The sequence below is a fragment of the Diabrotica virgifera genome, chromosome 2 (assembly GCF_917563875.1).
Source record: "Diabrotica virgifera virgifera chromosome 2, PGI_DIABVI_V3a".
Classification (NCBI taxonomy): Eukaryota; Metazoa; Arthropoda; class Insecta; order Coleoptera; family Chrysomelidae; genus Diabrotica; species Diabrotica virgifera.
This window is the reverse complement of record NC_065444.1, coordinates 265,066,660-265,091,560: the sequence shown is the minus strand read 5'-3', so window position 1 is coordinate 265,091,560 and position 24,901 is coordinate 265,066,660. Positions and strand designations below refer to the sequence as shown.

The window sequence follows — 24,901 nt, the reverse complement described above, 5'->3', positions numbered from 1 at the left end:
ATTGTTTGTATTTAAAATTGACAGTTCGTTGATTTAAAAACATTGTGTTTTGAAGGTTAGATTTTGTTAGTGTATAATTTCTTTTTATCCTCACGTATGTGAGGATCAGTTTAATGCGAGTATAAAAATCAGACTCTATTTTCATCTACATAATATCATTATAAGTACTTATTTTATGTTCACTTCTTTGCTACACTATGCAATAATAAAATGCAATTATACAGTAAGCAAGTAAAGGTTGGAATACATTCATTTTCTCGAGAATCGACGATTTTGGAAAAAAATCCCGAATCAGGTCAATTTTTATTTTTAAGTTACGACTTTTTGACATATATATCATACTAGTGAAGTCACCCATCTGGGCGTGATGACGTCATCGATGATTTTTTTAAATGGGAATAGGGATCGTGTGATAGCTCATTTGAAAAGTAATTTAAATCTCTATTCACTAATATAAACATTTAGAAAATTATTTATACACGGTGTCCAAAAAAATTTTTTTGAATTAAATTTATTGACATAAAATACATTTTACTGCTCTCAGAAAACAGAAAAAATGTTTATTTGAAAAATAATCATTGCTTTTCGCTTAAATTAAATGTTCAAACTGTCAAGAGGAAGGTGGGTGGCGGCTTTAATATTGAATTTAAGCAAAAAACAATATTTCTTTGTCAAATAAACATTATTTCCTGTTTTCTGATAGCAATAAAATGTATTTTGAGTTAAATAAATTACACATTCTCTTTTGTTGTCAATAAATTTAATTCAAAAAAAATTTTTTGGACACCCTGTACAAATAATTATGTTAATATTTATATTACTGAATAGAGAATTGAATTACCTTTTAAATGAGCTATCACACGACCCCTATTCTCATTTAAAAAAAATATAGAGACGTCATCACGCCCAAATGGGTGACGTCACTAGTATGTATATTACATATGAAAAAAAAAGTCGAAATTTTAAAAATAAAAATTGACCTATTTTGAGATTTTTTCCAAAATTGTCCATTCTCGAGAAAATGAATTTATTCCAACCTTTACGTGCTCACTGTAGAATATATTATATTAATGCAATATACAATATAATAGGTATTTATTTATAGTATTACAAAGAACCATATGTTTTTAATACTACAGTAAAACCTCCGTTAACCGAAACCTTTTTAACCGAAACATCGTTTAACCGAAATGTCTGACAGGTTTCAATAATTTCGTCAATAAAAAATAAATTTAAAAAAAGCAATAAAATTAATGAAAATGAACATGTTTGGAGTGTTTTTTAAAGAAATCTTCTACATATTTTCTGTTGTATTTTCCTTGACAACGATGTTTTGCAAATACCCTAGCAAAACCTTCTCACTAAGTAGTATGTTGTATGTTATTCTAACTGCCTATCATCTAAAAATATAAGTTGAAAAAATTGTACTCTTGTTGAATTTTATTTTATATATATGTATACACCGGTATTTTAGGCGTCAACGCCCATCCGGTAGGGATCTATGGGGGAGTATCACCGAGCCGCAAGCCCTTATCCCTTGCCGTACTGCTCCCTCAAAGGCCGATCAGATGCCCGCATATTCCAGTCTAAGCGCCAGATTCATATTTAGAATTTTATACTGACGCGTTAGCCTTTTTGTTTTTCCGATGGCCTGGCTTGGGCTTGAACTCACATACCTCACGTCGAAGTGAAGTGCGGGTCAGCCGCTAGTCGCACTGAGCTATCCGATCGACATTTTATTTTATTTTATTTTATACATTCCTTAAAATTTATAACATAATTATAGTTAATTAGACTCTTAGCTAGATAGGTACTGTTGTAGATTCTTTTTTTTTTAAATGCAGAAAATAAATTTATATCAGAGACCACGAGATCATGGATTTTCTTCACCCTGTATATGACCAAAAATTGTATAGAGTCTAATTTAGTTAGTAAACAGTGGTTCGGGGAAGGTGAAATCGTTAATGTGGTTTTCGTTAATGGGTTTTTTTTGAAAGGATTTACAGACAATGGTTCGGAAATATTGGAACGTGCATGTTATTTCGTTTTGTGAACATCAATAGGATTTTTGTAAATAATTCGTAGAAGGTTTAAACGGTAAACAAATTTTATTGAGTTTAGAATGTAAGGCTTTTTGTTTAGTTTTTGAAAAAACGATAGTAATTTGATGTCTCTTAGAATTTTAACAAAATGGAAAGTTGGATACAAATGTTGGTTTTCTTAGGAAAGGAAAGTATGGATGTTTTGGGTAGAGAGGTTGTTTTGGATTGGTAGTGGAAGGGATGAGAATGGGGAGTCGGAATTTGAGAGAGAATTTGATGGGCACTGTGTGATGAATATCGGGAGAGAGCAGTCCAGTTTTTTAAAAAGTGAGAAGTCAGTGTAAAGTGGTGAAATCGGCCTTTGCGAGCAGAATGAAGTTGAAACGAAATTGTTGACCGGTTGAGAAGTAAAATTTTCCTGTGTCCGAGGAAGATTCCTTTGTTCTGTATAGAACGAGTAGCTGATTAGTACCTATTTGCACAAGATATCGAGCAAGGAGAAAGCTGAGTAGAGAATTCGAGCGAGTCCTGGTTTTGTTTGTTTTTGAAGCAGTTTGGACGACAGGGAGCTTTTCGCAACATCAAAAGAGTACGTGTGGGAGAATCAAGGACAACGCAATCTGGGAAAAGAAGGAGTGAAGAAACAAAAAGATCAGTCAAATCATTTGTCGAAACGTGAGAGAGCTTGTTTATATCCACACCATATATGCTCATTTTTTTGTATTGAACAGTTCTATAACTCAGTTAGTCATTCCAACTTTAAGTAATCAATTCAAAAGGAGAAAAGTAAATTTTATTAAATTTAGTATGAATAAATAATAATTTATTTAAATAATTTTTTTTTGTTAAAACAAGGAGACATCAGAATTAAAGCTTGATTTATTAAGTAAGAAATTGTTGCAACAAATTTAGATTTTAGTATTTCTTTTTCAAATCTTATTTATACGGCATATTGGATAAATAAATAATAGATTACATTTATATGATATTGAATGTGTTTAATTTTCCTGTTTTATCCTGGAAGGAGTAAGCAACTAGAGATACAAGAAGCCACAAATCAAAGGTATTGCATCGAATACAAAATTAGCCCTGAGAATAAAGTTTATTAGAAAATTTTAATTTGGTTTTGTTTTTACATAGGCAGAAATTAAAATAATTGAGTAATTAATTAAATTAAGAATTTGCTAATCAATCTAATAAAAGAGATAAAGTAGAGCATAACAGTACATATTTCAGTTAGGTGACACCAAAAATAATCAAAAGAATTTGGTAGTACATACATGACTCAAACAGGTTGAGAACCACTGCTCTATTGCACACATAAACAATGTTTTTAAACGTGTGTAGAAATTTGTTAACTATGCTAAATGCATTAATACTTTCTATAAACTCTACAAGAATCACATAACTAAGCATTAACACAAATTACTATTTTGTAATTGTGTTCCACACAAATTTTTTTTTCGTAATTAGATATACCTTTTGCTAGCTTCATTTTCTTCGCTTCTTCCGCCACAGCCTTCATTTGTAACTCCAAAGGTGACGGCTGCTTTGACTTGGGCTTAATTTGTTCTTTTTCAGATTCATGTACACTATCTTCGTCCTAAAATCATATTCGAACCGTTAATACCACATTCACAATATAACTACTATTAGCAACTCGAAGAAATAATAATGTTGCTTCAGAGAATGCAAAGACCAATGACATTTGCTGATAAAAGAGTAAAAAATCTAATAATCAGGTACTTTGTGTTTCGCGGTTGTCATTTTAACGATAACATAAATATAATGTGTCTATTATCTGGTTTTATTGCTTATATTTTTTGTCGTGTATAAAATGCAATTTATTATGGAACTTTCCCGTGTTTTAATTATTTTCCCAGTAATGTGAAAATAAATAGCAGCATGTTTATATACTTTAAGTTGTACAAATAATTTACCACCACTGTAAATAGTAACGGTATAATAGTACATTCTTTCACGGTTTTTGCTCTACATTTTAAAGAACCGCTTGGATTGACATGAAATTTGGCGTACGTATAGCTTACATGTCAAAGAAAAAAAGTGATAGTGTGCCGATGTGTGCTTTTGCCCTGGGGGTGACTTTCACCCCCTCTTGGGGGTGAAAAAATATATGTCCAAAATAAGTCCGGAAATGGGTAACTGACTAATTTTCAGTAACTTTTGTTCTATAGAGCTTTTTCACCAAGTCAACACTTTTCGAGTTATTTGCGAGTGAATATGTTTATTTTTCAACAAAATAACCACATTTTTAGACGGTTTTTCGCAAATAATTCAAAAAGTAAGTATTTTGTCGAAAGAAATGTTCTTAGCAAAAATATAGCCTATAAAAAAGTAAAAAAAAAATGGTGTACGCGTTAGGTCTCTGGATCTCGTAGAACCAGAGTTATAGCCAATGAAAAATAGATTCATATTCACCAAATTTCAAATATACTATTTCGACGTGAAATATCCAAAAAATTAAGCACTTTTTGGGAAAACCCATTATAACTTTTTTAAAGTGTTTAAAAAAAGATTTATTTCTGTTTTTCCAAAAAGGTTCTAGCAATAAATTTAAGCAAGTTAAACTCAAAATAAAGTTGGTCACTTTTGTTTTGGCAAAAAAAGTCGGGAAGACCACCCCCTAATTAACAAATTAAAATGAAATTAATCGTTACCGCTCCACAAATTATTTACTTATGTTGTGTTTATATGATCTGTAAATTTCATCGATTCAAAGTGCTTATTTTTGAAAAAATTTGGTTTCAAAGTAAAATTTTTAAAAATTTTAATTTTGAAAAATATGCTTGTTTTCAAAATAACTTAAAAATTGTTAGATACCAAAAATCTCGAAAAACAAAAAAAGTCAGCATTGCTTTTTTGAATATCATGTATTTTTTTGTTTTTCTGTTAGGCAAAAATTGATTAAGATTTGGTGTTTCTAAATTTTTATACATTCGTGATCAGTGACTCGTTCAACCCCTTTTAACTACAGCCCTTTCAATAATAAGGACTTTGAACCGATGAAACTTACAGATCATATAAACAATACATACACGAGTCAAGAAACTTGTGAAGTCATAACGATTAAGTTCATTTAAGATACTAATTAGGGGATGATTTTCTCGATTTTTTTACCAAAACAAAAAGGGACTAACTTTATTTTGAGCGTAACTTGTTTACTTTTGATGCTAGAAATTTTTTTTATAAAACAAAAATGAAGCTTTTTTTAAACACTTTAAATAAGTTGTAATGAGTTTTCCCCGAAATGTGCTTCATTTTTGGTTATTTCACGTTAAAGTATTCCATTTGGAATTTGACGAATATGAACCTATTTTTCATTAGCTATAACTCTGCTTCTACTAGGTATAGAGACGTGATATATACACCATTTTTTTTTTAGTTTTTTACAGGCTATATTTTTGCTAAGAATGTTTTTTTGACAAAATACTTACTATTTGAGTCATTTGCGAAAAACCGTCTAAAAGCGTGGTTATTTTGTTGAAAAAATGAACATATTCACTGCAAAATAACTCGAAAAGTATTGACTTAGTGATGAAACGCTATAGAACAAAAGTTACTTAAAATTAGCCAGTTTATCCATTTCCTGACTTACTTTGGACGAATATTTTTTCACCCCCAAGAGGGGGTGAAAACCACCCCCGGGACAAAAGCACATATCGGCACAATATCACTTTTTTTCTTTGACTTGTTAGCTATGTGTATGCCAAATTTTATGTCAATCCAAGCGGTTCTTTAAAATTTAGAGGTTTTGCAATATTTTACCGTTAAAGAACGGACTATAAGCTAAATAATTTCTTATTATACGGAGTGGACAAGGTCAAACCTTCTGCTCAGATCTTTCAGCCATAAGTTTTAGAGTATTCAGTCTTCCTACTGATCTTTTGCCCTGTACTTGACTTTTCAATACGATTTGAAGTAATTCATATCCGTGACCTCTCAACACATGACCCAAGTATTCTATTTTTCTGTATTTGATTGATCTTAGTTAATTCTTTTTGTTTATTCATGCGCCGAAGTACCTCATTGTTAGTAACTTTTTATACCCGTGGAAATCTCAGCCTCTGTCAGCAACATATACATCTCAAAGGCATCTATTAGGGGAGTGCATATAGATTTTAACTTCTGAAAAAATCAAACAAGATAGAACTTTCTGTAATTTCATTAAGAAATGTTTAATAAACAACATATCAAAAAGTTTTACTCTAAAAGTGGGTGCTTCATTTTTTATTAAACAAATGAACTACGAAATTAGATGTTTTTTAAATAACTCCGAAAATATAAATTTTAGAAAAAAACTGGCTTGACCATTGAAAAATTCAGAAAATTTTACAAAAAAAAACCTTATATAAAGAATTTTCTAAAATTAAATCTGTATCTTCTATAATTTTTTATTTATAACGCTAAAGTCACCCTTCTCACAAACATTGGCGCACTGTAAACTAACGTACGGCGAAGTGCACGGTTGAGTTACTTTAATGTAATTCTTTAAATAATTGATCAAATAAAATTTTACAAATTGAACCAAAAAGAAGAATAACTAAGCTATCTTATGGTTATAATAGGAAGAAATAAAATGTATGGGCATAAGTACGGTGTGGGCAGAAAGTGAGCTTACATAAATTTTGTTTAAAAATGATTTAAAAATGTGTAACTAATACAATTTTTCTTATAAAACTCTCAATTTTGCAAAACTTACCTTTCAAGCATCTTACTTAATGTTTCATTCAAAAAAAAAATCTCAAAAATTTAATTCAAATGATATGACGTCTCAAAAATTGTAATTTTTGAAATCTTCGTAGTTTTATAGAATTACCACCTCTTTAAGACGGTATTACTCAAGTTTGAAAAGATCTATTACAGTTTTATAAGTGCTTTTTTAAAGCATAGGATGTAGTCTTTAAAATGCACTAAATTATTTTACTTTATAAATGAAATAAACTATTTCTTTTTAACAAAATTAAGAAAGATAACAAAAATGTAATACAAAACCGAAAATTACCAGCTAAAAAAATGTTTATACAAAGTGATCAAAACTTTTTTCTGTAAAACTTACGTAAAATACATTGAATAATAAGCTTCAACAATAATAAATGTTTAGCAAAAAAATTTTTTTTAGCTCTTATACAGTATGTCTGCTTAACTTGGAACCTATTGATAAGTTTTTTATTATCAGTTTTACGAAAAAAAGTTATTCTTTATAAAATACTCTGCATCGTATATAATCTAAGATGCAATCATCAAATATCAAATTTAATATACGAGGTATATCAAAAATATGAATTCCACTCAAGAGTAAAGTACCTTTACATTTCACAATATCGAAAATTGTTATTAAGAAAAGTTGTTTGGAATTAAAAAATTTGTTTTAGTGTTTACATTACATCCTTCTAATTAAAATATTGTGAATAATAAAGGCACTTGACTCTTAAGAAAAATTCATATTTTTTACATACCTCGTATAAAATTAAAAAAGTTTGATATCTGATGGTTGTATCTCAGATTTTAGACCAGGGAGAGCATTTTATGAAGAATAACTTTTTTTCGTAAAAGTGATAATAAAATAGTTATCATAATTGTAATAAAATGATGAGTATCCGTAATTTGAGAAAAAATTAATTTTTTTTTCGATTAGAATAATGTAATTGTATATTTAGACATAGTTTCTAATTTCAAACAACTTTTCATAATAGCATTTTTTGATATTCTGGAATATAAAGGTACTTTACTCTTTGACGAAATTCATATTTTTGACATAACTCGTATAAAATTGATAAAATTGGATATCTGATGGTTGAGTTTTAGATTTTTGACTATCCAGAGCTGTTTATTAAGAATAACTTTTTTTCGTAAAATTGATAATAAAAAAGTTTTCCATGTGGTTCCTAGCTACGCAGACACACTGTATAAGAGCTTCTGTATAAGAATTTTCAAATTGCAATGCCATATTCGGATTCAGCATAATCAAAAACAAAATAGAAACATATTTGATTAAAGTAAAATAATGAATTTATCGATATTTTTAAAATTATTTATACAAAACAATTGTTATTGTTTAAACAATTAATAAACAATTAGCGGCCAAATCTGCGAGTAGAACTTTTTACTTTAACATGTATATAAACTAACAAAAAAAGTTTTAGAAAAATATAAGCTTGTTTGAATTTTTCCGAAACAATGCATGTTTTCATTCTAATTGCACTCCTATATATTATTTTTTCTGTTTCAGAGGGCATTGTGCAACTTTCACAGCTATACAACAAAGCATAAAAAATGTAACATCTGATCATTCGGATTCTATTAAGCAAACCTTTAGCTATGACGAACTACCACATTTATTATATTTTGTAGTTCTTGTGCGTTGCTTGCTATTAGGATGGTATTATCAAGGTACCTGATGTTGTCTGTGATGGTTCCGTTAATTCCACTTTGGACTCTATCCAATGCTTCTCTGAATATAGACTCCGAAAACAGATTAAATCATAGTGGTGACAAGATGCATCCCTGTCGTATTCCTCGTCAGATTTGTATATCTTCGGATCTATTTCAATTGTTGCCATTTGGTGCCAATATAGTAGAGATAATTCGCAAATCCCGTTCGTCAATTTCCGTTGTTCTCAGAATTTCGACCATCTTTTGATGGTTAACGCACTCGAATGCTTTTCTGTAATCAATAAAACATGCATATACACCTACATTCATGTATCTGCAGTACTGTTTTAACACATTTAAGGAAAAAAGATCCCGTGTTTCCAATCTCATCTCACTCAGCTGGACCTCACAAGCAAAGGTTTACATTTTTTAATATTCTTGTTTGGATATCTTCAATAATGATGTTAATGTAGGTATTAAGTTAATTTGCGGGTCCAAATGTGTATTTTAAAATAGTATTAATGATGAAATTGTTGAACTTAATTTTATTGTTAAAGTAGCAACTAACTTATTTGTACAATGTATTTACTTTTTATCTGGCAATTTACTGTATATTGACAATAGATAAAATAAATGACTAGCTTGTTGTTAATTTATTTTTATCTATTTAATACATTTTTATCTACAAAACCGGTGAATAAACGCCTACCATGATGGGTCAAATAGTATATAAGCTACGAAAATATGTATCCAAAAATCAAAGTTCATTTTTCTTACTCTGATTTTCTTACTTTTTGACAGTTGTAAATCGCATTAAAGAAATCTAATTGCATATTAATTATATCGTAGATATAATCTGTGAGTGATCGGATCATACCATAACCCCCCTATATTCATCAATCAACGCCTTAACTGCGAAATAATCAAAAATTTAGTACATACAATGAATTGAAGTTGTGAAATATATGGAATATTATCTAGTGTTAAGATACCGTAGGTTAAGATAGAATTGTGTGGAGAAATGCAATTAGGGAAGCCGACCCCGCATAGGCATAAGGCAAAGAGAATGATGATGATGAAGATCCCGTAGGACTTACAACTAAAATTTACAAGAACTAATGAATCAGAGAATAAGTTTAGCAGATGAACAACAGGGTTTTTGTACTGGAAGATCGTGTACAGATGCAATATTCGTCATAAAGCAAATCAAGTGAGAAATCAGTAGAGTCTAATAGACCAGCATTTCTCTGTCTGATTGGCTTGAAGAAAGCATTTCACAGCGTACGATTCAAAGATATAATCCATCATCTGTATAATATAGAAGTTCCCCTAGATGTCACAAAAACTATTGAAAACATCTAGATATAGAAACAACAGAATTGAAATCAGGATAGACAGACAACTTACAGAACCTATAGACATAGGCAGCGGAATAAGAAAGGTGGACTCATAGAGCCCTATTATTCTCTTCCCATCAATTTAGTCATGGATGAGACGTCAACAAAGGAAGAGAAGACAGAACGGGAAACAAAGAAGTAAAATTGCTCTGTTACGCAGACGACGCAGTATTGATAGTCCAAAAAAACAATTGAAGAATGGAAATAAAATACCTTGGGATTACAGCTACGAAGACCTGGACAAAGAGTGAGGAATCAGTAAAAAATAGTGATGAGCAAAACAAGAACAAGGCCAAGACCAGGCTAGTCTTGGTCTTGTTCTTGCAAGCTTGGTTTTGGTCTTGGTCTTGCAGCTAAAAGGCAGTATTGGTCTTGGTCTTGCACTAGCCGGTCTTGTTCTTGGTCTTGCTGCAAGGGTCTTCCTGGTCTTGCTGCAAGGGTCTTCCTGGTCTTGCTTTTTTGGTAGTAATAATTTGAACCAAACAATTTCGAATAAAATACACAAAAATCAAATATTTTTTATTCACAAAATAGCAAGAGATGAGTCACCAATCGGTAGAAGAAGTATCTGTGACCGCGCAAAAGATGTAGTGACAACCTTCCATAGAGGTATCAGTTTTAGGAAAACAGCTAGAGAAAAATTATATATGGGGATCAAATCATAGAGAATAATGATAATAAATTACTGTTGATGCCATGTATACCGAATCGTGACCAGACATCCCGTAACGCGACAATTCGTAACCGGACAAGTGGTAACGGACAACTCGTAACGGCGACAGTTCGTAACTATATAAATTCGTAACGGACAATTCGTAACGTCAAAATAAATTATTCTGTTTATTTTTGTTAACGTGGAAACTAACTGTTAATATAGTTATAATTGAAATTGTGTTTATCAATTTAACGAACCAGTACCGGGATAAACAAATAAACATATTTAACACTTTTTTCTACAACCGTGTTAAAAATGCAATTTTTAGCACTCCATACGGGCGTTAAAAATGCTACTTTAAGGCACTAGTGCTTTAAAAATTTTATGGCACTGCAATTCGTATTGACCGTATAGGCAATTTTGATGTAATGTCAAAAAAATATAAGAATGTAATGTCAGTCAAGTTCAAGTAAAAGTTTTTGTAGATATTGTCCTGTAATTACGTTTGTAGAAAAAATATTGTATGATATGCGTGTTAAAAAGTACATTTTTAAGGCACTCATGTGAATTGTAGAACTCGCTATCGCTCATTCTGCAAACTTTCACATGCGTGCCTTAAACGTGTACTTTTAACACTTATATCATAAATAACTATCATATTTCAGAATATTCAATATCTTTAACAAACAAATATTTAAATACATAGATACAAACTTTTAACAATACTTTATTTATTCTTTTTTATTATTTTTTTAGTTTATTCCTCTTATTGGTCCTTAAATTTACATATAAGTACCTAGACAAAGGAATAATGAAGTAATTCGTGAAATCTTTAAGCCAACAACCGTGTTTAGACATTCCCAACTTTCTAAGTAAAGGAAATATTATAATTACCTGTTATTATAATAAACCTTGTAATTGGTTATAGCGTTGGGGTATTCTAATACTGATTCGTTAAATTGATAAACATAATTTCATTTATAACTGTAACAACAGTTAGTTTCCACGTTAACAAAAATAAACAGAATACTTCAATTTGGACGTTACGAATTGTCCGTTACGAATTTGTATAGTTACGAACTGTCGCCGTTACCAAGTGTCGCCGTTACGAACTGTCGCTGTTACGAATTGTCCGTTACCATTTGTCCGGTTATGATCGCCGCGTTATGAGATGTCATGGAGCCATACCGAATATCGGTACCTTTGGCGAACTTACTATTGCTAAAATTACACTGTTAAAATCTCAATTGTCTTACCTGTTCTAACTCCAGGCCATCTCCCAACGACTGGAACGCAGAATCGGAAGACATCTTTCCGCAGGTGAAGCTTTCTGTATTGGTTTGATTATGCAACGAAGACGAAAAGAAACTGTTTAGATTGCTGTCATTATCCAACGACGTGGTGAAATCTAGCAGTGAGTGCACGTCGAACGTATGGGAAAAATTGGATTTGATATCGTCCTCGTTAAACTGCTGCGGACTTTTAACCAAATGTCGACTAAAATAAAAAAAAATCAATAAAACAACAAGCAAAAAGCAACAAGACTAACATTAGATTCATTGAAATGTGTGTTTTATTAAAATAATTCAATTGGATGTTCAAATGACATGACAAAAATTATCCAATATGGCAGCTGTGGCACAGCTGTGGGACTGTGGTTTGGTTATGTATGGTTGTTGCGTTTTAAAATTTGTAGGAAGAGAAACAACAAACAAAAAGTTAGTTAATGGTTATACTGCCTTTTTAAATAGTTTTCATATTATATTTTTGGACTTATTAACATAGAAGAGATGATTATTGCATGCCAATGTGAAAGCCCATCAAACTGTGACTAGTATGAGTGCCGCAAAATTACTGATAAAAAACCTATTAGCTCGAAGGCGTAGAGAACTGTGGATAACAACAATCAACCGGGACGATCTACGATCTCGCTTATTCAAAGCTAAAGAATCTTACACTGGTAAGTGTTTTAAAAATAGTTGATCAAATGTTGTTATGATATTTGAACATAGCCACTTTGCACGATGCAAGTGATTGCGAAATTTATTAGTCGTTATACGGGCTCTGATTGGGTGTTGAAATGATCTGTCAATAATAAATAATTGTTCAATATGAAGGTAAACAAATGTATAATATATTAGTTTTATTGTTGTGAGGACAGAAACAAAAAAGTTTATAACTGTAGTGATTTTTAAAGAGTTTTTAAAGCAACAGGTACGTAATAATTGTAAATGTATCATAGGTACCTACCTATTTGAACCTACCAAAATACATAGTATGTAATATTTTTATATACATAATTTGATTACCATCAAAATTTCTATCAATATTCACCTAATATATTGTTTTCTTACTCTATGTTTTGTTGTATTTTTCCAATTCTAAATCATTTCAATTTAAAATCAAAATAATTTGATTTACATAATTCAAAAATGTCAAAAGTTTAATCCGTTTAGTTAGTCGATCTTCGCACATAATGATACACTGTCTCCGTGGCGAAGCGTTTAATGCGAGTGAACCCCAATACAACGCCAATACCAGCCGCGCTGGTAAGTTGGTTCGAATCCCAATAGAAACTTTTATTTTTTTATTTTTTTTATACATTTTATGATTGTAAGTATATTTATTATATAATTTTATTTTCAGAAAATACGTATTTAGTTAAAAAAATTTCCGACAATTAATGTTCAGAAATCATTTGTGGCATTTTTAATGTGTTTGTGTGTGTTTTATTCTTTTATTATTTTAATTTTTGGCACTGTTTTAATAAAAATGTTTGAGAAGTAGTAAGTATAAATTAGTTTAATATTTAAATAAAATATAAATAAAAAGTATATTAATTTCGTTTATAATCATATAATCATATAATAGAAGTATAACTTCTTACGTGCGTACAAAGTACACACACATTCTTTTTTTTAATATTGTATTTAATTACAGAGTAATTTCCACATATTAATATATTTTTCAAATTGGGCTCTGTACCGCCATTCTTTATTATATTACGAATACGTGTGCCAAATATCTCGAAAAAATATTCAAAATTACAGCCGCAATCTTGGAACAAGTTTTTGCTACCTGTTGATCGCTACTGTTTCCTCTTAAACAAAATTTGTTTAATGTATTATTGTTTTGTATTTGGGAACGATTTCCTAAGTGGAAATCGAAACGTCAAAATAAAATTTTAAAGTAAAATTGTGGCTTATTATCAATAAAAATAGTAAATTACAATGAAATAAAAACGGATTAAAAAATAATATAAGTGCTAACATGCAAAAATCACTAATCATCCTGATTACAAACAAATTGTGGACGTACATAAAAAGTGGAATAATACACAATACAAAGAAGATTGACACAACAGACAAGAGGCTAAAAAACAATGGATAACCAAAAAATAATACTACAGATAAGAAAAGAAGAAAATAAAAAAAAATAAAAAAAATGTAAAAACGTATAAAGGGATATAGCGAAGAATAATTAAGAAAAACACCAACATAAGTCGCGAAATGTAGTTGATAAAACAATGTAAAGAAATGAAGAGTTAGAAGCAAATGATGAAAAAGTTGTAAGTGTGAGTCCATAATATAATAAGGTTATGAAAAAAGGTCGATACTCACAATCTTAGATTGAGTATTGTTGGTAAAATGACTACCGGTTTCGAGACTTACAATTTTGCCCCATCATCAGGCCACCAATACAAAAGTTTTGTTTTTTTGAAAAAACAGAAATTTTTGTTTGTCTGAAAAAACAAAACTACAATTTTTTAGTTTTTTCAAACAAAATTTCTGTATCGGTGGCCTGATGAGGGGACAAAAACTAAACTGTAAAGTCCCGAAACTTATAGCCATTTTACCATCAATAAACAAACTAAGATTATGAGAATCTACCTTTTTTCATAACCCCACTGAATTAGAAGCAAAATATATGAGAAATATGAGAAACAGCTCAACAAAAGGACACATAAAGGACAAGAGTGAAGTACTATAATATATGTATTTACCCAGGAAATTAAGATAAGAGGATGTACATTAGGGCTCTATTTAAGACAGAAGATGCCGTATGCAGACCAGTGGCGTACCCAGGAGGGTTTTGGGGATTAAAACCCCTCACAGGGCATATAAAAAATATACAAAGAATAGTAGGAAAAATTAATTTCTCTTTTACAAACAATACAAAAAAATTTCGATGCCCAAAACAACCCCCCCCCCCCAGAGGAAATTTTTGGGTAGACAGAAGATTATGATAGATGAAATAAAATAAAATAAAACCAGAAACTCTAAATATGGCTGGATTATAGAAATTAATTATACAAAATCTGAATACAAAAAGTCAAGAAACTAATTACATTGATAATTATTAAAATATATAGAAATAAGGACTCACAATCAAGAATCTGATGAATTTCAGGCAAAGATAGGACTAAAACAAGGCTGCGTACTAAGTCCATTACTTTTCTCAATGGTACTAGATGACGCAATAAAGCAATGCAAGGAGAAAACTAAATAAAGATATTATATTAGGAAAATGGAAAATGAACAATGTACAAATACAAGAATTACTATTTGCAGATGATATGGTATTGTTAGCTGACACGGAAGAGAAACTGCAACAAATAATAAATATTTATTTAAAAGAACTAAGAAAAATGAACACGGAAATAAACACCGATAAAAGTAAAACAATGGTTATGACAACTACAAAAAAAGTGATAAAAATTAAGGTAGAAGGACAAGTGTTAGAACAGTAAACAGCTACAACTATTTGGGTACAATTATTGAGGAAGAGAAGATGGTAAAATAGACAAAGAAATAAACAATAAATAGGAAAAGCAGGGACAATTTATAATACATTAAGAAATACGTTCTTTGGAAAGAAAGAGATACCCAAACAAGTAAAAACACAAGTGTACCAAAAAGTGGTAAGGCCATCAATCGTCTATGGGTGTAAATCGTGGACGCTAACAAAGAACAACAAAAGAAAAATCAAAGCAACAGAAATGAGATTCTTAAGAAAAATAGAAGGGGTACATAATACACGAAGAGACAAAATGAGAAACGACACAATAACCCAATCTCTGAAGTTAAAACCCATAGAGACAATTATAGAGGAACGACAGTTAGGATGGCTAGGCCACATCCATAGAACGAAGGACACAAGAACAACAAAAAAAGTATATGAAGTCAGGGTACAAAGTAAAAATAAAGTAGGCCGGCCAAGAATGAGATAGGAAGAACAAGTTAGACAGGAAGCAGAGGAATGGAGTAGGTAAAACAATTAGCTCAAAATAGAACAGTATGGAAAAAAAGTATCAAAGAAGCACCACAAGACTAAAATATATGGACAGAAAGATGTGTCAAATAAGTAATTTATATTCATTAAAATTGTATTGTTAAAATAAGTATTTTATAATTATTAAAATGTATTGAAATGTAGGTATTGAACTAGATGTAACCACCCAACACCGAAAGGTACAAATGGGCTTAACTGATTAAATAAATATTATTAAAATATATTCTAGCATGCATTAGCTTGGTGCTAAAGAATTAATTAGTATCTATTTGGGGGGATTTACAACACTTTAGTCCCAAAAACGCAAAAAACATATTTATGTTATTTAAATTCCTCTACTAAAAGCAAATATCTATTCACAATATTTTATTAGAATCTGGAAGATGTTCAGAACCATCAAAACACAAATGTAATATCTATACCACAGTATATTTTTAAAGCAAGCGTGGGCGCAATTTACATTCAACTGAATTAGCATTACAAAAGAAAAAATGCCTGCAAATGTTATTAGCCAATCAATGCATCTAAATATTTACATAGGGCAGTTGAAATTTTTGTTTACTTCTCGAGAAAGTATCAAGTAAAACCACACTGAACCAACCACCTATCACCTAGAGTTGATTTTCACCACTGAAAAACGCTCTCGATACTAATGACGGAACTAAATATAGACGCGACATTTGGCAAGAAAATTTGTGAAAAATAGTCGATTTTAAAAACAAACTCGGGAACTAGTTAGAAAACAAAGCGGTTGTTAATCAAATAAAATCGTTTTTTAATGATTTTGTTAATTTTATTAAGCCACATAATTTTAATACTCCGAATTTTCAAACGTTGGATTGATGAAATTTTTACTTGATGTTTATTGGAAGATCTGATACTTTTTGATGAAAGTTGCCGGTTTTTATTCTGGTATAATTACAAAAATCTTGTTAAGAGCATACAGTAGCGTGTCATCAATATAACTTCGGGAGATATGTAGTATCATACCTTTTTTCGTAAGGTCTGCAAAACTTTGACAACAGTGGTAATCTTTGACATTCTCTAATATCAATATTTTGACAATTATACTCATAGGCGCGCTAAATGGAAGTAATACAAAACAAGTTTATTATTAGTAAATGGATATTTATAAAAATAAACCAAAATGGGTGAAAATTTTATGTTAACATAGGTATTTGCATGAAATAATACTAAACCAATAATAAATATCTAATCATTTCGCTGTGAAGCAAAACATGAGCCGTTTTATTTTATTTAGTTCATAGAGCCCCAAAAGCAACTAGTTTCAACCCTTTTTTTAAATAGAACTTTAAATAAACTTTTCCCATTTTTTTAAACTATGTATTGCTAATATTTTTAGAATAAAAAATCCTCCTAAAACTTCATATATTCGCATTAGAATTCGAAATATTTTTACGTAAATATACTTACCTATAAGTAAAACTCACAACATTAACAAAAATATATTTTTTCAAATAGGCCAACAACTTAGTTCTAGTACACAAAAAGAATGTGTGTGTACTTTGTACGCACGTAAGAAGTTATACTTCTATTATTATGATTTCAACGAAATTAACATACTTAACAAGTTATGTGTATGTATTTAAATATTAAACTAACTTTCTTTACCTACCACTTTTAAAAATTTTTTATTAAAACGATACCAAAAATATAAAAAAAGAATATGAATCGTCCGGGATTTGAACCCGGGACCTCTTGATCTCCGGTCACACGCTCTACCATTGAGCTATATTCCCTTTTCTTTGACAGGTTACAAGATTTCTCATACATACTGACAAATTTAACCTTTAACTACCCGCGCATCAAGTTACGACATAACTACACGCGTGGCGTACTTTATACGCCACAAGGAAATACACAATAACAGCGGATTTGTTTATTTTTTTTGAAAAAATACACCTAGTTGTTTGTTATAAACCTTATTTGGCATCAATGAATACTTGGAGTTCCTTCTCAGTAAGCCAATTGGGATTTATAACTGGAATTACGGAATAACTGGATTTCATGATAAATAAAATTGCTAATAAAAAATTTTTTGAAATGTGATTTTTTACGGGAGAAAAAGTATTGTTTATAAAGAAAAATATATTTTGTGCCATAATGACTAAAAAACAATTGAAATATGTACTTATATTAATACTTATATTAATATAATCGTGGCGCATATTGTGCACCACCGGAAAGAACAAATAATAAACTGTAAATTACGATCTTCCCAGAACGCCGATTATAACGAAACTAAAACCAAATTGTAAAGCACATTCCACTGATAGGTTAGGGACATAAACAAGGTCAAAAATTAAAATTTTAAATATATTTGCAGTAGAATTCTTATATCTGGCGTACAAAATACGCCAGCGCGTGTAGTTAAAGGTTAATAGACCAAGTGAAGTATACAAAAATACTTTAAATATACTTACTATTATTATAAAATATCTTATTCCCGAGGAAGACAAATCCAGACACAAAAATTATAATAAATAATACATTTACTAAGAACACTAATATATCCTTTTATATGATATAATATGACTTATTTGCGCTGACAGCGCTGATACATACTGATGTGATCTTGATTATTGATATGAGATAATATTCTTATATGTCATTTAATTTAATCAATGCATTAATCATAATCTAATTAATTTACCAGATCACATATCAATATGTTTTCAATCTCAGGGCGAATTATAAAATTAATTACTTACTCTCGTGGCTTCTAAGTATTTCTCAATGGTTCCTAATCGGGATAGGAAAGAAAAGAGTAAAATAATACACACATATGGGTTACAATTATAATCAAAATATTGTTTATTTTATTTAAATGGCAATCACTGCTTAATATTTGCTAGATCTTATCTTTCTTAAACATAACATTTACAAATGGGAATCTTATTTCCTTTTGGTTTCCAATTGAAAGTTTTTATTAACATTTAACTATTAGGATTTATTAGCAACAATTCTATTTAAGTTTGATGAAGCTTTTCTGATATTATTTATTATGTTCTTCAATTTATAATGTGGTATTTAATACGAAAAACCCATACATTCATGTCCAAACAAATGAGACTGACCTTTTTCTGGTGAACTGAGAATGTCTTCACACAAGACCCGTTTCCTGCTATCCTTGGCTGCGATCAAAACCTCGTCCTGGCTTTCAGTAATGTTCTCCTTTGAAAACTAGATCGTATAGCTCTCGTTCCTGCTTCTGTCGTGATGCTGTATTCTACCTTTTTCGAAACTGCAATCAGCTACCGGGACACTCTTGGCTCAAGGAGGTTCTTTTACTCTCAACCTGGCCTACCTCTCGTTCCACGATAGATACTCCACACTCACGGAACTACACCGGCTTTCTCACTCTCCGTACACTACCGTCTACTACTGGACTTCACTTCTCGACAGCTCAAAACATTCTGATCTCTCTTTTCAGTCATTCACCTACTTTCTAAATATCCCTTCCAGATTCACAAATCAACCTTCCACCACCAACTCTCATTCGCAGTATTCCTCAAAACCCATTTTTAATCTTTCTAAATATGCTTAATGGATTTCCAAAAAAAATAGTTAATTCCCATTCTAAAATTACTTTCTACTATTTACAAAATTTAATGACCTATTATCTACTTCAACTGAGTCTTATTTAGCATATGCTAATGATCGAACCTTCCGCGAACAACGATAATGACCTATTATCGATTTCACTTAAGTCTTATTTAGCATAGGCTAATGATCGAACCTTCCGCGAACAACGATAATGGTACGCGCCATTCACTTTGTTTATTCTAAGCGCATTGTCCCGAGTTTCGTATGCTTCTTCTAATCACTTCTTAAAATTAAATATAACAATTTGTTGTATACAGGTTGTTCTAAATTTATATGCCCGTGGTTGAGAAAATTGAAAATATTTTATATTAAATTGAATTCTGTTTATAATTATCAAAATTTAATTTTCATATCAAATAGAAATATAACAATACATATCTTGAAAGATTAGCAAAGAAATACATCCTGTCTGTGTGCTCATGCGCCCGGCATTATAAAATTTCACTCTCGATCGTAAAGAAGTATAACTTCAAAAATATAATAAATTAATTATAAATAAACACTACTTTCCTATGAAACAACAATAACGAATTTAATACACTACTGCACTGAACAGATATCGATAAAGATAACAGAACAGATAAGAGAAAATCTAACACAGGTTGTCAAAATGACAGTGACAATTTCTCTATGTTGCCTAATTAGTTATTAGTTATAATATGTTCGATTTCTTGTTAGAAATAAAAAATTGTAGTAGGTCAACAATGACACAAAATCTAGGCATGGAATAAAAAAGTTTATTTGAAGAAAGTGTATTTTTTTCTTCTTCTTAATGGCGATGCAGGCTCGTTTTTTAATATTGTATTTAATGACAGAGTAATTTCCGCATACTAATATATTTCTCAAATTGGGCTCTGTGCCGCCATTTTTTATTATATTACGAATATGTGTGCCAAATATCTCGACAAAATATTCTAAATTACAGCCGCAATCTTGGACCGCGTTTGTTGCTAACTGCTGATCGCTACTGTTGCCTCTTAAATTACTTATTAAATTGTAATAACCAATCATATTGGTTATTATAAGTGGTGGTTCCATAAACCTATGGAACAACTATAAAGATCTACTAATGAAGGCAGCTAAGGAAGTATGTATATGGAACAAGTAAAAAAGAAAAAGACTCAGCAAAGAAACAGACAGCGTGATGGTCCGAAGAAATGAAAAGACAAGTAAAAGAGAAGAAAAAAGCATAGAAACAATATCTGAAATATAAAACAAACGAGAATTACAATTAGTCCAAGTAATGAAGCTTAAAATAAGACAAAACCTAGCAATTTTTACAGAATGGATCGATTTGCTTGAAAATTTGAGAATAAGCAGCGGGTAGTCCAAGGATCAAAATCTATATGAGGCTCAAAGGCTCTTTTACCATGGAGGTGGTTGCCACCCCATGCCGAGAGTGGAAATTGTTTATTTTATTTTGACCGCAAAAGTTAGTAAAAACATTCATTCTAAGCAAAAAACGTCCTATACATTTTTTTGATAAAATTAATAGTTTTCAATTTATTCGCTATCGAAAGTGTTAGTTTTATATCGAAAAAATCAATGTTTTTAATAAGTTTTCTGGTAATAACTCAAAAAGTTTCGTTTTATCAAAACAACTTTACTTAACAAAAATGTACCTTTTAAAAAAATTAACAAAACCGTTTTTTTTTTATTTTTTTTAAGACCAATAGTAATCGAGCTATACTTTATTATATTTTCTTCTTCGTCAAATGCTAAATATTGTAGTTTCAAAGTCAAAAGACGGGAAAACTAAGCATTTTTCGAGGATAACTTGTTCAAACTAATTTAAAGTATTTAAAAATATCTATCTCCAGAAATAAAAAAATAGTCCCTAGCTAAAAAGTTAAGTGACTTATATGAAAATAATGCCAGTCCCTATTTTTTTTAGCGAAAAAGTGATCAGAAGCCACCTCCTAATCACCACCCTAATTAAAGATAGTCATTGAACGTATTTGGTCTTCTTTATTTACGTATTATTAATAGGTTCTAGAAGTTTGACCGGCTTAGAATAATGATTTTTTTTAAAAATGGAGCTAAAAGCGAATAACGAATTTTTGTAGTTTGGAAAAAAATGGCTTTTTCTTCAGAATCGAAAGATTAGCATCAGAGATACGAAAAAATGTTTAAATATGAAACTGTAGCTTATTTAATTCCCAAGAAACTAGTTTGCAAAATATTTTTCTACGGCAAAAATTGAGTGAGCTATTGACAATTAAAACTTGTAATAACATGCAAAAACCACCTTTACCAACCCTTTCAAAGTCATCTCTTTTTGCTACTCAGGATTTTAAAAAGATTTAATATTAATAGGCTTATAGATCTTGTAAAAACCTACAAAATTCTTTTTTACCAAACTTTCTCAGATAAAAAATAAAAAAGTTACGGTTGAAAAATCAATATATTTTTTAGAAAAAAAAAAGAGAACTTCAATTGGAAGTACAATAATGCAAGTTAGCGGTATTTTTAGTTATTGGCCTTACTCGTTCTTTATCTATGTATTATTAATAGATTCTAGAAGTTTGACTGGCTTAGAATGATTAGCTTTAAAAATCTGGAGTTTAAACCGAATAACGAATTTTTGTAATTTGGTAAAAAATTCCATTCCCTTCAGAATAAAAAGATTACCATCAGAGATACGAAAAAATGTTTAAATATGAAATTGTAGGTTATTTAATTCCCAAGAACTTGTTTTGAAAACATTTTTGCTACGGCAAAAATTGAGTGAATCGTAGATGAGTATACCATCGAAAAACATTAATTTTGTAGATATAAAACTAACACTTTCGATAGCGAATAAATCGAAAACTATTAATTTTATCAAAAAAATGTATAGAACATTTTTTGTTTAGAATGAATGTTTTTATCAACTTTTGCAGTCAAAATATAATAAAAAATTTCCACCCCCGAGCAACCATCCCCATGGTAAAAGCGCCTTTCGGCATCATATAGATTTTGATCCTTGGAGTATCCACTACTTATTCTCAAATTTTCAAGCAAATCGATTCATTCTGTAAAAATTGCGAGGTGAAAAGCTTCGGTTCCTGGACTAAATAACTTTCAAAATAAAAGAAAAAAAGGTAAAAATATAAATAGCAGCAACAAAGAGAGATAATTAGAAAAAATTCAGAGATAAAATGGAAGAAAATAGCAAAGCTTTTATACAGAGCCCTGAAGACGTTAAGAACAAGAAAAACAGAAATATACAGCATTAAAGATAAAATGGATAATTAATCTTCTTAAAGTGCCTATCCGTTCCGGATGTTGGCGATCATCATGGCTATCTTGATCTTGACTTTGTTTACTGCAGCGCGGAACAGTTCAGTGGTTTAATGGTTTACCAGCTGAACAGACGGGGTCGTGAATTGTAAGTTTTTGAATTCCCTCGTGTCTTCTTCGCTTCAGCATCCATCTGGCTTGCAATTTTTGGAAGCCATGGAGGTGTTACCAGGAAAATGGTCCAATAAGTTTTCAATTAAATATCTTTTAGGAATATTTTTAATATTTTTCAATATTTTTATTATTTCTATTAGGTTGAAAACTTTGACTTGTTTAATAAATGTTCTTGTCTGTGCTAATCTGCTGGTTATCTCTTGCTCGGTGGTTCCATTCTTGGTGGTTCGGAGTATGAATACTAAGTATTTGAATTTTTCAGTGCCGTTAATTTCCCTATCATAGTCCATTTCCAAGTTTCTCACTGGCTCTTGTTCTGTTGTTAAGTATTCGGTCTTTTCTAGGTTTATTTCCAGTCCATTTTTTGTGTATTCCTCTTCTAATTTTCGGAGCATACAGGATAGATCCTCTTCATCTTGAGCCATTACCATTTCCTGTTAAACCTTACGTCATTAATATGCTAGAAAGTCATCATCATAATCATCATCATCATAAGTGGCTCAACAATCCGTTGTGGATCTTGGCCTGCTCGCAAAGAAATCGCCACTCCTGTCGATTCCTGCCAACTTCCCTCCATCTTCTGATCATTAGAATCTTTAGGTCTCCTTCCACATCATCAATTCATCTTCTTCGTGGTCGTCCTCTATTTCTTGTGCCCTTTGGTTTTCAAAATGTTAATCTCGGTGTTTGATTATACCTATATAATAACTAATAAATGTGGACTCAAACCTTCTAAAAAATAAACAACATTTTTTACCTCTTATAAATAGTGTCTCAAAGCAGCAGCATCCATCAAAATCACTATTGCTAATGTCGTTATCCAATCATCACATATTATCACAGTTCAATTATTTATTTTTTGACCACCTAAAACCAATCCGCAAACCGCACTGCATTTCATTGTTAGAGATCAAACCACCGAACGACTAAAATTAACCCAGTAACAAACGATTAACAAACGACCGATTGTCGTTTACCGATTGAACTCCTATTTATTTTTGTGATGCTCTTCTGATAGATATCTAGATCAAAACTGTTAAATTAATCAAAATCTATAGTCTTTTTATAGCACATTATCTTTTTATCTTTCGCGCTTTTGTTTGTTTATTGATTTGATTGACATCTATAAACTGTACAATAAAAATTCCAATTCATTGAAACGTATATTTTATGTAATACCTCGGTGTACTATACAGTGATGAGCGCGCTAATAACCGGCAAAATAACGCAAAAGATGGAAAACATAAAGTTGTGCGATAAAAAGAGATGAAATTAGTAGAGGTGGGAAATTTAGCGATAGGAAACTATAAATTTATCTACATCGTCAACGATGGATAATCACCACAAGCACCACGTGAAACTAAATTAAAGACTGCAGTTTTCTTCAAGACCACAACGGCTTCTTGAAGACGTTCAAATAGTCTACATCAACATCTAAGGCCTACCTACGGCATCTGGAGCCTACAACGCCCAACTTCATCCTCCTCATAGGTTCTGTTTATTCTATCATCCCAGATTTTGTGACGCTGATGTTCAGCTGTTTTACCACCTATTCGGGGTCTTCCTAATGGTCTTTTTGTATTGGGTTTATGTGCTTTTCCCATTTCGCGTGCCTGGGTTCACTCTGTCGCCATTATCTTTCTCATCCTGGACCCTTATTTCGCTCAGAGTATCCACATTCCTTATTTTATCTCTGAGAGAGAACCTCTTATGGTTCTTAATACTTTCATTTCTGTAGTTCTCATCAACTATTTTGTAAGCGATGTTTTGGAACATAGAATACAGCATAGAAAAGGTCCAACATCTGTCTAGGCCAAATTGTTAAACTCGAAAAAGAGAACCAAAGTACAGAAATTACTAGAAGAGTAAGACTCGCATGGGCAGGATTTGGAAAACTCATTTGGATACTTAAGAACCGCAAAATACCTTATTCCGGTGGTGTGGTTGACGGAATTAATAAAAAATAAGTGTAACACCCAACAGTAATATATTTATTTATTTTCGGCAAACAAGCGGTGTTTTGCTTATATTTCGAAAGAGGGTTGTTTGTTACCGCGAGCGAGGGTGTGTCTGCATCGTTCGCATGCTGTGTAGAGACT

At 30.9% G+C, this 24,901-nt stretch overlaps 1 protein-coding gene across 7 annotated transcripts in view; it reads right to left on the bottom strand.

Moving 5' to 3' along the window:
- The window catches only part of LOC126880622 (supervillin-like), a 668,543-nt gene that overhangs the window by 279,869 nt on the left and 363,773 nt on the right, over positions 1-24,901 (bottom strand). For all 7 annotated transcript variants that reach the window (XR_007696656.1, XM_050644630.1, XM_050644629.1 and 4 more), the window contains exons 7-8: positions 11,744-11,984; positions 3,522-3,645 (exon numbers count right to left, since the gene is read on the bottom strand). Coding sequence is in view for 6 of the 7 variants with exons in the window: in XM_050644630.1 (XP_050500587.1) it covers positions 3,522-3,645; positions 11,744-11,984 (365 nt within the window). In the remaining variant the exon portion in view is untranslated. The remainder of the gene's footprint in view (positions 1-3,521; positions 3,646-11,743; positions 11,985-24,901) is intronic.